Source organism: Notolabrus celidotus, chromosome 19 (assembly GCF_009762535.1).
Source record: "Notolabrus celidotus isolate fNotCel1 chromosome 19, fNotCel1.pri, whole genome shotgun sequence".
NCBI lineage: Eukaryota > Metazoa > Chordata > Actinopteri > Labriformes > Labridae > Notolabrus > Notolabrus celidotus.
In genome coordinates, this window is record NC_048290.1 from 26,219,530 (window position 1) to 26,232,614 (window position 13,085).

A 13,085-nucleotide genomic window follows, 5' to 3' on the forward strand; every position below is an offset into this window, starting at 1 on the left:
TGAATGATTGTTTGTTTGTTGTTTCTAATGTGCCTGTGATCTCAACCACATTGGAAATGAGGGAAACCTCAATATCTTTTTGAGAATAAATAAAGGATTTGAATTGAATTGAAAGTTTGGAATTGGCGGTCCAAATAAAGCAAAATGACAAAGTTCAAGTACTATATTGTTTTATTTACCTGAAACCACAACCTCAGTAATGCATGTACAATCATTATTACTCCTCAATAATGATCGACTTTTTACATATGGTTAATATTGTTCTTCGACCATGTGTCGCTGAGGGGACAGCACGGGCTCCCCCCTCACATTGGATCACAGTTTTACAGCAGTTGTTAAAGATACATGATAATAATATTAATAATGCAAAGATAATAAGAAAACAGGAGAACACTGTTGTATTGCAGGATTACCATTGAATCAAAGTGTAAGTCCGTTGTCCTCATTGCAAAGGATTAATTCATCATAAAGTAAATGGATCAGTGATCAAGAGGAAAAAGATTAAAGTAAAAAAAAAAATCAACTCAAGTAGAGCACAGTCAAGTTCAGCATGAGTCATTTCTCCATGTCGTATATTGTGCAAATTACCCAAACTGTTACCATAAAAACAGTGATTCTCTAATATCTGCAATAAATCCATCTTAAAACCATCTTAATATGTCATTTGAGTATTATACATTAGAATCTATAAATACAAATTGCAAAGCCTACATACAGCTGGAACGCATGCATGAATGTTTTTGTACACTGATGTACAGCTAAGACCGTTCAACCTCGTGTTTCTAAGATTCTCTACATGACAAAGCTACCATGGAAGTTGGGAAAAAAGTTCTTCATGCAAGGAGGGACGTCAAGGGTGTTAAGAACTTCCCTGCACACAAACTGGAATATTATGTTGATAGAGCATCTGCACACGGAGGTATAAGTGTGTTAAAGAAGTGTATGTGGTTGTGGTTTGTATTGTGGTGCGAGGGGCAAAGATGTTCCCAGCCAAACTGCACCTTCATGATATGATCTTATTACTGTGAAAACTTGTCCTTTCTTTGTCTGTGCAATGATACACACACACACAAACACACACACACTCTGCTGGTCATCATGTTGTCTGAGGTGTGTGAAGTTCAGAGTGAGCACACATGCTGGATAGTGGAATGAGTCCAGCCTCTGAGCGCACTCTGTAATTTTGCAGAAGCGTTTATGAGAGCCAACCTAGAAGGAGAGAGAGAAAGAAGATCAGTACAAGAAAAGGAGAATTTTCACGACTTGTTTACATTTTAACATTGTTCTATTTTCATCCACAACATCACGTGGAGATACTGGCTTTGTGAATGTAAGCAAGGGTGGGAGATGTGAAAGGAGCAGCACACAGTGGCATTCACACTCGTGGCTTGTGGTCAAGATAAGAACATCATCTATTTTTAATTCATAAATCTGCAAGCTGTAACCGCTAAGCATGGGAATATTTACAGCAACTCCTCTCAGGGAATATTCTATCTACACATCATCATTGGGGAAATAACATGCACAAATATTCAACATACAGTAGCACATATTTTGCACTCTTTTTTCCCTACCTTTCTCTGCATCTATTGTGCATGTGATTGTGGTTAAATGCTTAGACTCATGTAGTGAGAGTAATTCTTGTTTTGGGAGAAGCACACTAGATTTTGCTGCACAGTGTGATAATAAAGGCTTCTTTTCTTTTGTCAAGTATTGTTGTGGACTCAAATATCTCTATCTCTTTTCTTTAAAATTGCTCTCTGCTGTTGTCTTGTGAAATCGCTCTCTACTGTAGTGACTTGCATGTGAATAAAGACAAATGGATACTCACTCTAGTGACAGGGGAGCCAATGGCGGCATTGAGGAAGAAAAGCACACAGTTGTTAAGTGGAACACAAACACACCGTGCCAACAAACCAGGCTTCAACCCAAACGCATGCTTCAGAAGAGGTTTTGTTTTTTCTCATAACGTGGAAATTTCCCACAAAAAAATAATGCCTAGGTGGTCCAAGATTAGTGCTGTTGACAATATGGGCTTTAAATTCAATGTTTGTACACTTCCACAGAGTGTGGTGAACCCAACACAAACCAAGATCCCAAAATATCAAAGCCTAGAAAAGTCAAATATTCACAAGAGCTCTGTGGTCGGTATCTCCTGCCTGTCATGTTGTGCCAAGGAAGCTGGAGCATTCATTTGACTGAAAGGATTTGGATTCAAGTTTTAAATGCACATACAAATAACACTGGAAATGAATAAAGTCAACCTCTGGTTTTAATAAATAAAGACAGAAAACACTTTGATTCAAAGGGTTTATGAGTGTATTTTTTTTTTCTTGGAGTAAAAAAACAACATTTTGGGATTTGCAATCCAAGTTCATTGGAATACGTTCTTAATTAGTATTTTCTTACTTCTTTAATCTTTAATATTACCATCCTTTGAATCAAACGCCACGGAGACGTAATTAACAAAAGTCATTCCCACTCAGTCTCCAAAGCAAAACACAAAATAAAGTTAAGAATGTCAAAAATCAATACAAACAAAGTATATCCTTAAAATGTTAGAGGGGAGGCAAATTTCGTTCTTTGTTTTCTGCACAAGCAAATAGGGGCACACCTCAGATGTTGCGCTTTAGCAAGACCGTTTAGGAAAAGCATCTAGAGATGAGCAAAAACAACAAAAAATCTTTTATCATATTGAGGTAGCTGTGCTCTGCCCAGTGCAGAAAAACTGGCTTCTTCTCAAATCATTTTGGTAAAAAAAACATCCATGAAGTTAATTTATACTCAAACATGGGGTTGGAAGGGACAAACACAATTAAATTAAAATGAGAAACCACATAGAATTCATGCTTGGTCACAGGACATGCGGCTTTTTGTTTCGTTTTGCAGGACTTTTTTTTTTCTTTTTCCTTTCTAAGTTTAAGAGCATTCAATCAGTCACTGCCAAACCTTTCCCCCGTCCTCGTCCTCCACACGGAGCCTGTCCCCTCTGTAAGAGTTCTGAGTGTATATACTGAAGACACAATGGTAAACATTAGAAAATAAATCAAGGCTGAATGTTTAAGCCACGCTGGTCAAAAAATGTACAAAGCCATAAAAAAATTGCATGAAATTCAATCGCTGTACAGAACAATTCATGGAAAGGTATCTAAATTTTCTGTTCATGAAGAGGGGGAGCTAAACAGAACAAGTTGGTGTTGTTACTGTAGTGACATGAGACGAGTGATATCCTCAGAATCATTAAAAATAGAAACCTTAAAGGCAGTGCTGACGTGAAGAAGAAATAAAAGTCTGTCGACAGAGTCATTCTTTAAACCAGCAAAATAAGTCCACAGCTACAGGAGTGACGGTCTTCTAACACTCTCTTTTCAAGCCTCATTCTTAAATCCTATCCCAACTCAAACCAGCTGACTTCTAAATGTTAACTTTTTATATTATTTGTTATGTCTTATGTATTAAAGTTGGTCCTTCTCATACACACATGGTACGCACCCACAACTACACACTAACTCTACAAACGCGCACACACGCTAGCTATGCACATGTAGGAAGGTGGAGAAAGGGAGGAGGGGGAGGGAGGAGGGAAGTGAAAGTGGTGGATGAGTGGGGATGGGAGGGGGTGGGGGGGGAGGAATGGAAAAAGTTGAGGTTGTGCTCAAGTCAGTCAGGACCAGAACATGTCGGCCATGTTAGTGTCGGTGCTGTAGATCCAGAGGACCAGAGGGAGGGAGACGGCCACGAAGGGCCAGGAGATGCCCTCCATGCATGCAGACAGGCGGCAGCCTTTGGAGCCGTCGGGCTTCTCCAGCTCTTTACCCGGCTCCAGGTAGTTCCTGGCAGCGAACTTGAGGAACTCGTCCAGTAGAATGACAGGCAGGGAGATCTTTAGCACCATCAGCCACTGCGTCAGGTTTAGAGGGGTGATCTGGAAGATGATCTGAAAAGAGGCGCGCAGGACACGAGTCAAACTGTGGTACAAACTCAATCATAAAGACCAATGGGTTGAGTTAAACTAGGTCATTCTTGTAAAATATAATAGTGTTTCATGTTGTCATGATACGTGTCCAATAAATAAAAGTTCTTACAGGCAGAGGCTCCACATAGAGGATGAGGAAGTGGAGGGACATGGAGAGGCAGATGGCGCCCAGCAGCCAAACATTCTCCCAGGGAGGCATCCTCAGCAGGGACTGGTTCTCTGACACGCTGAGCAACGAAAGACAAATTGGCGTGTTGGTTAAAAACTTACTCACTGGGTTAAGATTTTTGTGTACCAAAACAGAGAAGGAAAACACCAGGGGGGTGAAACATAGACCTCCAGTAAACAGCAGCAGTAAATGTGAAGACCGATCACAGAGCAGTAACCCATAAAACTGACTAAAAGGCAAAATAGGTGAACATGTTGGACCTACTCTCTTAGTCATGAAAATTGTTTAGAATATGCCTTTTATAATCTTACCTGTTCAGGGCATTGCACATCTCAATGGTGACTAGCACAGACAGAGCCATGGTCATGGGGTAAGGGGACTCGAAGACCTTGCAGTCTAGATCCTGGAAGTCTGGATTCTCTGGACCACACTGCAGGAAGTGGCTCTACAACACACAGATTAAAGCTCATGGTTAGTAATGGTTTATGAAAGAGAGTAATCAAAAGGAGTGACTTGGCTCTTATTTATACCAGCTGGTAGAAGGTGATCCTTGGACCATCCTCGGCTGCAACAAACCACCAGGCAGCAGCACCGACAGTGCCAGCACCCACATAACCTGATGATGCAAAGCAGAAGAGACATGGTTCATACATGCAAGCAAGACATGATGGAAGTTACGTGACTAAATGCTGCATGTTGTATTGCTTATGTCAATTGTTTTTAAATACTCATGAAATTAGATGATCTGATTTGCCGTTGTGATTTGCACTTCAGGGCCACCGTATAGAACTGACGGATATGTTTCTACTGCAGTACTATGGCTGCCCAGTTTATACTACACTAAGATTTTACCAACAGGTTTGTACAAGTGAAGATAATTAAATAATCTGATGAGTGAAACATTACTCAAGAGTGTCACATGCAGCTGCGACTTACATCCGATGGCCAGGTATCTGAAGAAGAGCCATCCTGAGATGAGGGGCTCACGGGCGTTACGAGGTGGCTTGCTCATGATGTCCAGGTCTGGTGGGTTGAAGCCTAAAGCAGTGGCGGGCAGACCGTCTGTCACCAGGTTGACCCAGAGCAGCTGAACGGGGATGAGGGCTTCAGGGAATCCCAGAGCGGCAGTCAAGAAGATGCTGCAGATAAAAGAAGTGGAGTTATGACAAAGTCAACCTGTGTCTGTGTGTTTCAGAGGGGCTTCATTTACAGAGAACTGAGTTTGATTGTTTATTCGGTCATTCTTACCAGACGACTTCGCCCACATTTGATGAGATGAGGTATCTGATGAACTGTTTCATGTTGTTGTAAATGGCTCGGCCTTCCTCGACGGCAGCTACGATGGTGGAAAAGTTGTCATCAGCGAGCACCATCTCAGAGGCAGTTTTGGCCACAGCTGTGCCGGAGCCCATGGCGATACCGATTTCAGCTTTCTTCAGAGCGGGGGCGTCGTTCACTCCATCACCAGTCTGAGGGAGAGAAAAGTCACATTTGAATTGTTTAACTCAAAGATAACTGAATCTCATCTATACCCTCAAATTTGAGAGAAGATTGCACTTGATTCAGTATGTTTCAAAAGAGAACAAACTAAAAGATGCTAGCAAGTAGTGTTCTTCAGGTTCGTCTTACCATAGCTGTGATCTCATCATAGGACTGCAGGAACTCCACAATCTTAGATTTGTGTGAAGGCTCCACACGTGCAAAGCAGCGAGCTTTGACCACAGCGTCTCTCTGAGCAGCAGGTGACAGATCATCGAACTCTCGGCCAGTGTATGCCATGCTGGAAACATCGTCCTCCTCTCCAAAGATTCCAATCCGTCTGCAGATAGCCACGGCCGTCCCTGAGATACAAACGAGAGCGTGTTTACCTTGATGCTCTCTGGAGTTCAAGCTCGTATGCATGTTGTGAAGGAAGTGATAGCTCATTCTTGTACATAAGTAAAGGAATTTGTCTACATACCCTTGTTGTCTCCAGTGATCATAATAACTCGGATGCCTGCAAGTCGGCAGAGTCTGATAGAGGCTGCTACCTCTGCTCTGGGAGGATCCAGCATGCCGACACAGCCGACAAATGTCAGATCAGTCTGGATGATGTGAAAGAAGGTGAAATATTCATGTGATTAAGCTTAACCCACACATTTCTTGCACACATAGACAGCAGCACAATTGAAATTAAATGTAATCTGGGAATCTGAAGTGAAACAAAGCTGAATGAGAATCCAGTGACCGTATCAATCTCACCTCATACTCAACAAAGCGGCTGGAGTCCTCCAACACCATGTCGTCTTTGTTCATGAGGCTGTCTCTGGTGGCCAGAGCGAGGCAGCGCAGTGTGTCCCTACCGGTTCCATATTCCCTGATCACAGACATGAGCTTTTCTTTGATGCCGGCCGTCAAGGGCACCTTGTTACTGCCTACACGGATGTGTGTGCACCTGTCAATCACTCCCTCGGGGGCACCCTGTGTACAGGCACAAACAGGATGATGAGGATCCAAAAGAACAGAATAACAAGGTCTAAGAGACACTTAAATAAGATGAATCTCAGATTATATAAAATGTTTAGGAAAATGTCCTTCATCCTTTGTCCTTTACCTTTACAAACATCTTGCCGATAGAGGAGCGAGCCTTATTGGGAGTGCAATACACAGACATGGACTTCCTGTCTCTGGAAAACTCCAGTGTAAACTCTTTCTTCATCAGCTGTTTGATCACCTACAAATAAGACAACAGCAGTTTGTTAGTCCTCTTCATGTGAAGTGAAGTGAACATGGTTGTGATCAGAAGGTGACTTACTGAATTGCAGGCGTTGGCTCTCTCAATCTTGGACAGGCCTTTAACATCTGTGTCAAACACGTTCATCTTCTCAACCAGGCATGTGAGAGCTGTCTCTGTGGCTTCTCCCACCTTCTCATACACACCTTTACCCTGGGGACACACACACATGGACACAAACCAAAATCAGAAAAATATCAAATAAAACATGCAAGACTTTGTAGACTTAGCAAAACTGGCACTTGAGGATTGTGAGCCAATCAACATGCAGAATAGATTCACTACAGACCTCATTATAGTCCAATGAGGAGTCATTGCACAGGGCACAGATAGAGGCCAGCTCCACCAGGGCGTCATACTGGGAACACTTGACTGTTTTGCCATCTTGGAACCTGAGTAATGCAAGGATGGAAGAATCAGGTCAGCCAACTGTACAGGTTTAATGTTCACAACAATGAATCAGCTGTAAATTAATAGTGTGTTTTGAACTACAGGGATAATGTACACATGTTGTGTTGTTATAAAAGCATTATTACATCATTGCACTCAAGCGTATGAGTCTTAATACTCACACTTCTCCATCTGGGGCATAGGTGGAGCCAGAAACAGTGAATTCTTTTAGTGAGCAGCGCTCCCCATCTGCTTGATCCAGGATGAACATCTACAGATACAAAGAGAGAGAGAGAGTACAATGTTAGTACAATGTATGTGCATGAAACATATATCAATCAGACTTTATTTATAAAGCCCTTTTCATACAATGGCATTTTAACACAAAGTGCTGTAAATAAAAACAACTTAAAATAGAATAAATTAAGAAAAAGATCCCATCCACAGCCCGACCCCAAACCCACCCCACAATCCTAAGGTTAAGAACAATACATATGCAACAATTATAATAATAACAATAAAAATGAAATAAATAAAGAAAAAAGAAGTCGCTGAAACACTGGAGTTATAAAAAGATGTGAAAACTCAACACAGGAAATTGAAATCACCATAATAAAATACATTTCTAAGATAATAAGACACTAAAATATTAAACTATTAAAAGAAACTAAGTTGTTGTACTTACAAAATTAAATAAATAAGTACATAAATAAATAAAATAGAATAAAACTGACAAGAATTTGAACTAGATAATAAATAAATAAATACATAAAACTGTTAAGAATGAAACTCAGTTAAAGGCGAGACTAAAAAGGTCGGTCTTGAGTTTATTTTTAAAAATGTTGATGTTCTGTGCAGCCCTCAGATCTTCAGGTAGGGTGTTCCACAGGCGTGGGCCATGATAATAAAAAGCTGCCTCACTGTGAGTCTATGTTCTTACTTTTAGTACAATTAAAAGTCCACTACCTGAAGACCTGAGGGTTCTCACTGACTCAAGAAAATCTGATAAATAAGAAGGACCAAGACCATTAAGAGATCTAAAAACCAATTAAATAATCTTAGAATCTATTCTGAAAGATACTGGAGGCCAATGCAGAGACTTTAAAATTGGTGTGATGTGGGCTCTCTTTCTGGTCTTTGTCAGCATTCTAGCAGCTGAGTTTTGGAGCAGCTGATGCAGAGACATGTTCTTTTTAGGAAGACCAGAAGGAAGAGCAATACAATAGTCAATTCTACAGGTTATAAAAGCATGAACTAGTGTCTCTGCATTGGTTATGCCAGTGAATGCAAACATGATTGAAGGTGTTATCAGTAATTTTACCACATTTTAAAAGTAGTCTTTTTTACATATTTAGGTCTCAAAGACAAGAAAAGGGAGCAAAAATCAGATGTATTTGCAATGGACACTGTATCCAGCAGGTGGCAGCAGACTCCCAACCACATCATGAGTCTGTTTGAACACACAACAGAGTACAATAAAGAAATGCTGAGCCAAAGCAGACACTGAGAAGTCTGGTGGGGCGGGCTAATAAATGTCATCTTACAGCAAGGCAGACGCAGAATTCCCCTGCGTGTAGTCACGCTACATGAGTACACTGTATCAAAGTCGATCACTGTAAGGCGGAAATAACTTGACCTCGAGCAGACAAACCCATAGCTGAGAAAAATGTAACAGTGTCTCGTTCATTGAGGACTTGATGAATGAAATGTAAGCGTTTCCAAATCAGGGGTAAAAAAGAAGGAGTTTTTGACCCACTAATAGCAATGTCATCTGTATGCTAATGATGTTAGGGAGCAAGGCTACATTTTTAATGGAAAATCAAAGAGTTGAAAAAAACACATACTAGGTAAAGCTGCTGTAATAGCCAGTGTTATTGAATCAACCTTTAAAAGCTTCACATTTGCCCAAAGTCAAAGAGGGGAGGGACACAGACACAGAGGGGACAAAAATAGAAGTATGTGAATGAAATGATGAGCTGGCATTAACGGCTTCACTTCCCACAGGCACTCTCATGACCACAAAGAGCAGCGATGTCAGTCACAAGAAGAAGAAGAACTCAAACTGAAAGAAACATTCAGTTACTTAGGGCTATAAATTAAAGGAGACATTTGGGTGCTGCTGATGCGTCAAGCCAAAGCGTCTCAGTCAGTGCCTGTCAAACAGCCAGGAACAGAACCCGATGGGTTTACGAAATGAGGCCAAAACTGGTGAACATAATTCTGATTTAAAATCTGTGCTAGAAAAGCAAGGGATGGGGAAGGAGAGGAAGAAGAAGAAAGACGGGAGAGAGAGAGAGAATCTTTCAACACAAGGTCAGTTATGCAACTCGACTGCTGGTTCTGCTGCAAGTGACTAACTACTGCATACTGATCAGCATGCTGCCTGAACAAGAAGGGGGAGGAGAGAGGGAGAGAGAGAGAGAGAGAGAGAGAGAGAGAGAGAGAGAGAGAGAGAGAGAGAGAGAGAGAGAGAGAGAGAGAGAGAGAGAGAGAGAGAGAGAGAGGGAGAGAGAGAGAGAGAGAGAGAGAGAGAGGAGGAGGAGGGAGACGGAGGACCATGAGGATAAAGGGTTGAGGCATAGCACTGCGAAAGATGGAGGGATGGAGCAGAAGAGGGTAAAGCATGAGTCTTCTGTGAAGGGATGAGCTCTGAAGCAACATTAAAGCAGAAAGATGAAAACAGGCCATAAGAAGGAAATATATAATTTAGAGATATGGAAACAAACATAAAGACAGAATGTACTTTGAGTCTTACTTTGTCTAAATTAAATCCTTCATTATCCAGTATTAGCCATTTAATGTCAGCAGAGCTTAGTGTCAACAAATCTCCACTGTCAGCAGAAGACTGTCAGGGCTGCTTTATTACTCGCTGAAAAGTTTATGCTTGGAAGTTCTCTGATGTCAGGAGGGATTCAGCCCTTGCTCTTTCCATATATGGCAACAGTTATTTTTAGACTTTTCTCACATTTTTCTCCCTCTTTGAAATGACCGATTCCCTCTGCACTGCAGACCCTGTCACTGCTTCCTGAGCTGGCTATTACCCTGGGGAGGATGTAGAGAGCCATGGTCCCTGCCCCGTGTGTGTACAGTGTCAGATTCAAATTCACAGAAAGACCTGGATGCTCATTGTGTTGATTTTGGCAGCAACCAGTCAGGGTTGTGCTATTTATGTTAGAGGAGAGGAAGATGAGTGATTGCTAACCTCAAATTTAAAAGTCCTTTGTCATCTCTTTAAAATTTATGGTGTGCCACTTAAGTATATTTTAATGAAATTCCATTGTTGCCAAATCCACAATTAACTTTGAATCAACACATCCAGTGAGACACATTACTTCTGTCCTTTCACTGAATGTTTTTTTAGTCATACTCTGCTGGAAGGGATTTCAGCTAGTATTCCTAAAGTGGACTAATTACGAGCACTGCAGTCAAGTGACCTGAAGAAGTCGATACACCATTTACTTGAGCAGAGAATCCTGAGTCTAAGACATTATTAATGTTCATAATCTGAAAACTCACACAGAGGTCGGTCAATCCACCGATAATCAATGATTTCTGTGTGGTACTTTATCATTTCACTACACCATGTTTATATGCTCTAATGATGTCATGGTACTCTATCTAGGCACTCTCCTTTGTTGACATACTGAAGAATTAAACAACTACTCATACGGTTACACTGGTTACTACGAAACCAGAGGAGATAAGCAACCATGTCAACAGGGTTGTAAGTGTAGTGAGCCAAGTTTAAACGGTTAAGGAGGACGCTTTAAGTGATTACTGACATCATGGGCTATGAATATGGGAAGTAATGGACCAGGTACATTACATTTTGATTTTTTTATATGAAGGCAAAGTCTGGCCTGGCTACATATAAAAAAACAAAACCCAGTGCAGCGGTGGACAAAGTACACAGCTTCATTACTTTAGTCAGAGTATAGATCCTCCAGGTCTAATATTACTCCAATACAAGAGAAAGTTGTTCCATTAAATTATTACTTGAGTTAAAATCCTGGAGCACTTGCTTTTAAAAATACTTAAATATTCAAAGTACTTCTTAAAATATCTTAAAATGTATTTTCATAAAGCATGAGTGCAGTCAAGAATACATGGGTGTACGTTCAGCTCCGTTAAGTTGATCTAGAAAACATTATTTCACATCTGAAAACTTGAACATGAAATATAAACAGCGACTAAGTTTCTACAAGCACAGACAAGTTTCAAATGTTCATCTGGAATAAAACAAGTTTGTTAGTCACAGACCTCCACATGCTTTCTCAGGTTAGATGGATATTTTCTGTAGGCTGTGATGGAGTTTGTGTGGTAAACAGATATTTAGATATTTATATTTATATAGAGATTCACAACATTACGAATTATTCTTTATTTCAAAAACCTCAATCGTGGAATAAAATATGGCCGTGGTGCTCAGGTAGAGAATCATCATCCTTCCTCAGTCATAGTAATCATCACCACGACTAAATGAACGCACTGATCTGAAGAACGTTTGATCTGCATTTGTTCTACACTCAACTGAGGTACGGCTACACCATTGAGACAAACCAAACACAAGGACAAGAACAGTTTACTGTCTTTGGGATCTGATTTCAGAAAAGACAATTTATCAGCTGACTTCAAATCAAAAGTAGTGAGTAACTAGAGCACTGATAGAAATGTAGTGAGTAGAGTAAAAAGTAGAATATGTGTCTTTCAAATGTAGTGGAGTAAAAGTACTAAGTACCCCCAAAATAATACTCAAGTAAAGTACAGATACTCAAAAACTGTACTTAAGTACAGTACTCAAGTGAATGTACTTTGTTACTGTCCACCACACTACATGCAATTATTTTCTAACACCTTGCTATGGAAATGTATTCCCTAGTTTTATCATTTAAGGATGAGAATCAATGTCATCTTATTCTCTGGGTAGATAACTGACTGGTAACCAGCAGACTAATGGACAAAGCTAACAGGCAACACAGGACCCTATAAAACATTCAAACCTTTTATAATTCTAGAGTCCTGATTTATATTCATGAATAAACACACAGAGATCATGAAACCATCAACTATGCATCTGTTGCCAGTAGTAGAGGTTTCTGGCTTCCTCATGTCTCTGCCACGGTTCACTCGTCACTTACCCTGCACACGGACATCTGATTGGTGGTCAGGGTGCCGGTCTTGTCAGAGCAGATGACAGATGTACAGCCGAGGGTCTCCACAGAAGGCAGACTGCGGACAATGGCATTTTTCTTGGCCATGCGCCGTGTTCCTAAAGCTAGGCAAGTAGTGATGACAGCAGGCAGACCTGGAGAGAGGAACAGCAACAGAAGCACAAGAGAGAGAAAAAGAGGGATTAAGACACATGGGAGAGGGGATTAGCAGATACAGAAAGGCAGTCATTCATATTCACTTATTTCATCAGGTAATGGAAATATAATCCACAGTCCCTTGCATATGAAGAATTCTAAAACAGCTCCATAAAGGAGGATGTTTCTACCAACTCTGGCAGCTTATGGCTGACTGTTGGAAGAGTTTGAATTATGGTACGGCAATGAAACCTCTCATTGTGAAGAAAACATGTACAAGAGAAAGATGCATGTGTGTTGCTCCTCAGCTTACCCTCAGGGATGGCAGCAACTGCAAGAGCCACAGCAATCTTGAAGTAGTAGACAGCACCTCTGATCCAGGAGCCTCCATGGACAGGATCATTAAAATGTCCAATGTTAATGATCCACACAGCGATGCAGATCAGCGTAATCACCTGCAATTGCACAAGA

General features: G+C 40.9%; 1 protein-coding gene across 1 annotated transcript in view; it reads right to left on the reverse strand.

Moving 5' to 3' along the window:
• Window positions 1–2,296: 2,296 nt before the first annotated feature.
• Window positions 2,297–13,085, reverse strand: part of atp2a2b (ATPase sarcoplasmic/endoplasmic reticulum Ca2+ transporting 2b) — a 31,732-nt gene continuing 20,943 nt past the window's right edge. The window contains exons 9-23 of the mRNA XM_034709022.1: window positions 12,928–13,069; window positions 12,447–12,613; window positions 7,491–7,579; window positions 7,208–7,310; window positions 6,940–7,071; window positions 6,739–6,858; window positions 6,387–6,605; window positions 6,106–6,229; window positions 5,775–5,986; window positions 5,394–5,614; window positions 5,082–5,284; window positions 4,676–4,761; window positions 4,457–4,590; window positions 4,086–4,203; window positions 2,297–3,937 (exon numbers count right to left, since the gene is read on the reverse strand). Coding sequence (XP_034564913.1) covers window positions 3,665–3,937; window positions 4,086–4,203; window positions 4,457–4,590; window positions 4,676–4,761; window positions 5,082–5,284; window positions 5,394–5,614; window positions 5,775–5,986; window positions 6,106–6,229; window positions 6,387–6,605; window positions 6,739–6,858; window positions 6,940–7,071; window positions 7,208–7,310; window positions 7,491–7,579; window positions 12,447–12,613; window positions 12,928–13,069 — 2,343 coding nt within the window. The 3' untranslated portion in view covers window positions 2,297–3,664. The remainder of the gene's footprint in view (window positions 3,938–4,085; window positions 4,204–4,456; window positions 4,591–4,675; window positions 4,762–5,081; window positions 5,285–5,393; window positions 5,615–5,774; window positions 5,987–6,105; window positions 6,230–6,386; window positions 6,606–6,738; window positions 6,859–6,939; window positions 7,072–7,207; window positions 7,311–7,490; window positions 7,580–12,446; window positions 12,614–12,927; window positions 13,070–13,085) is intronic.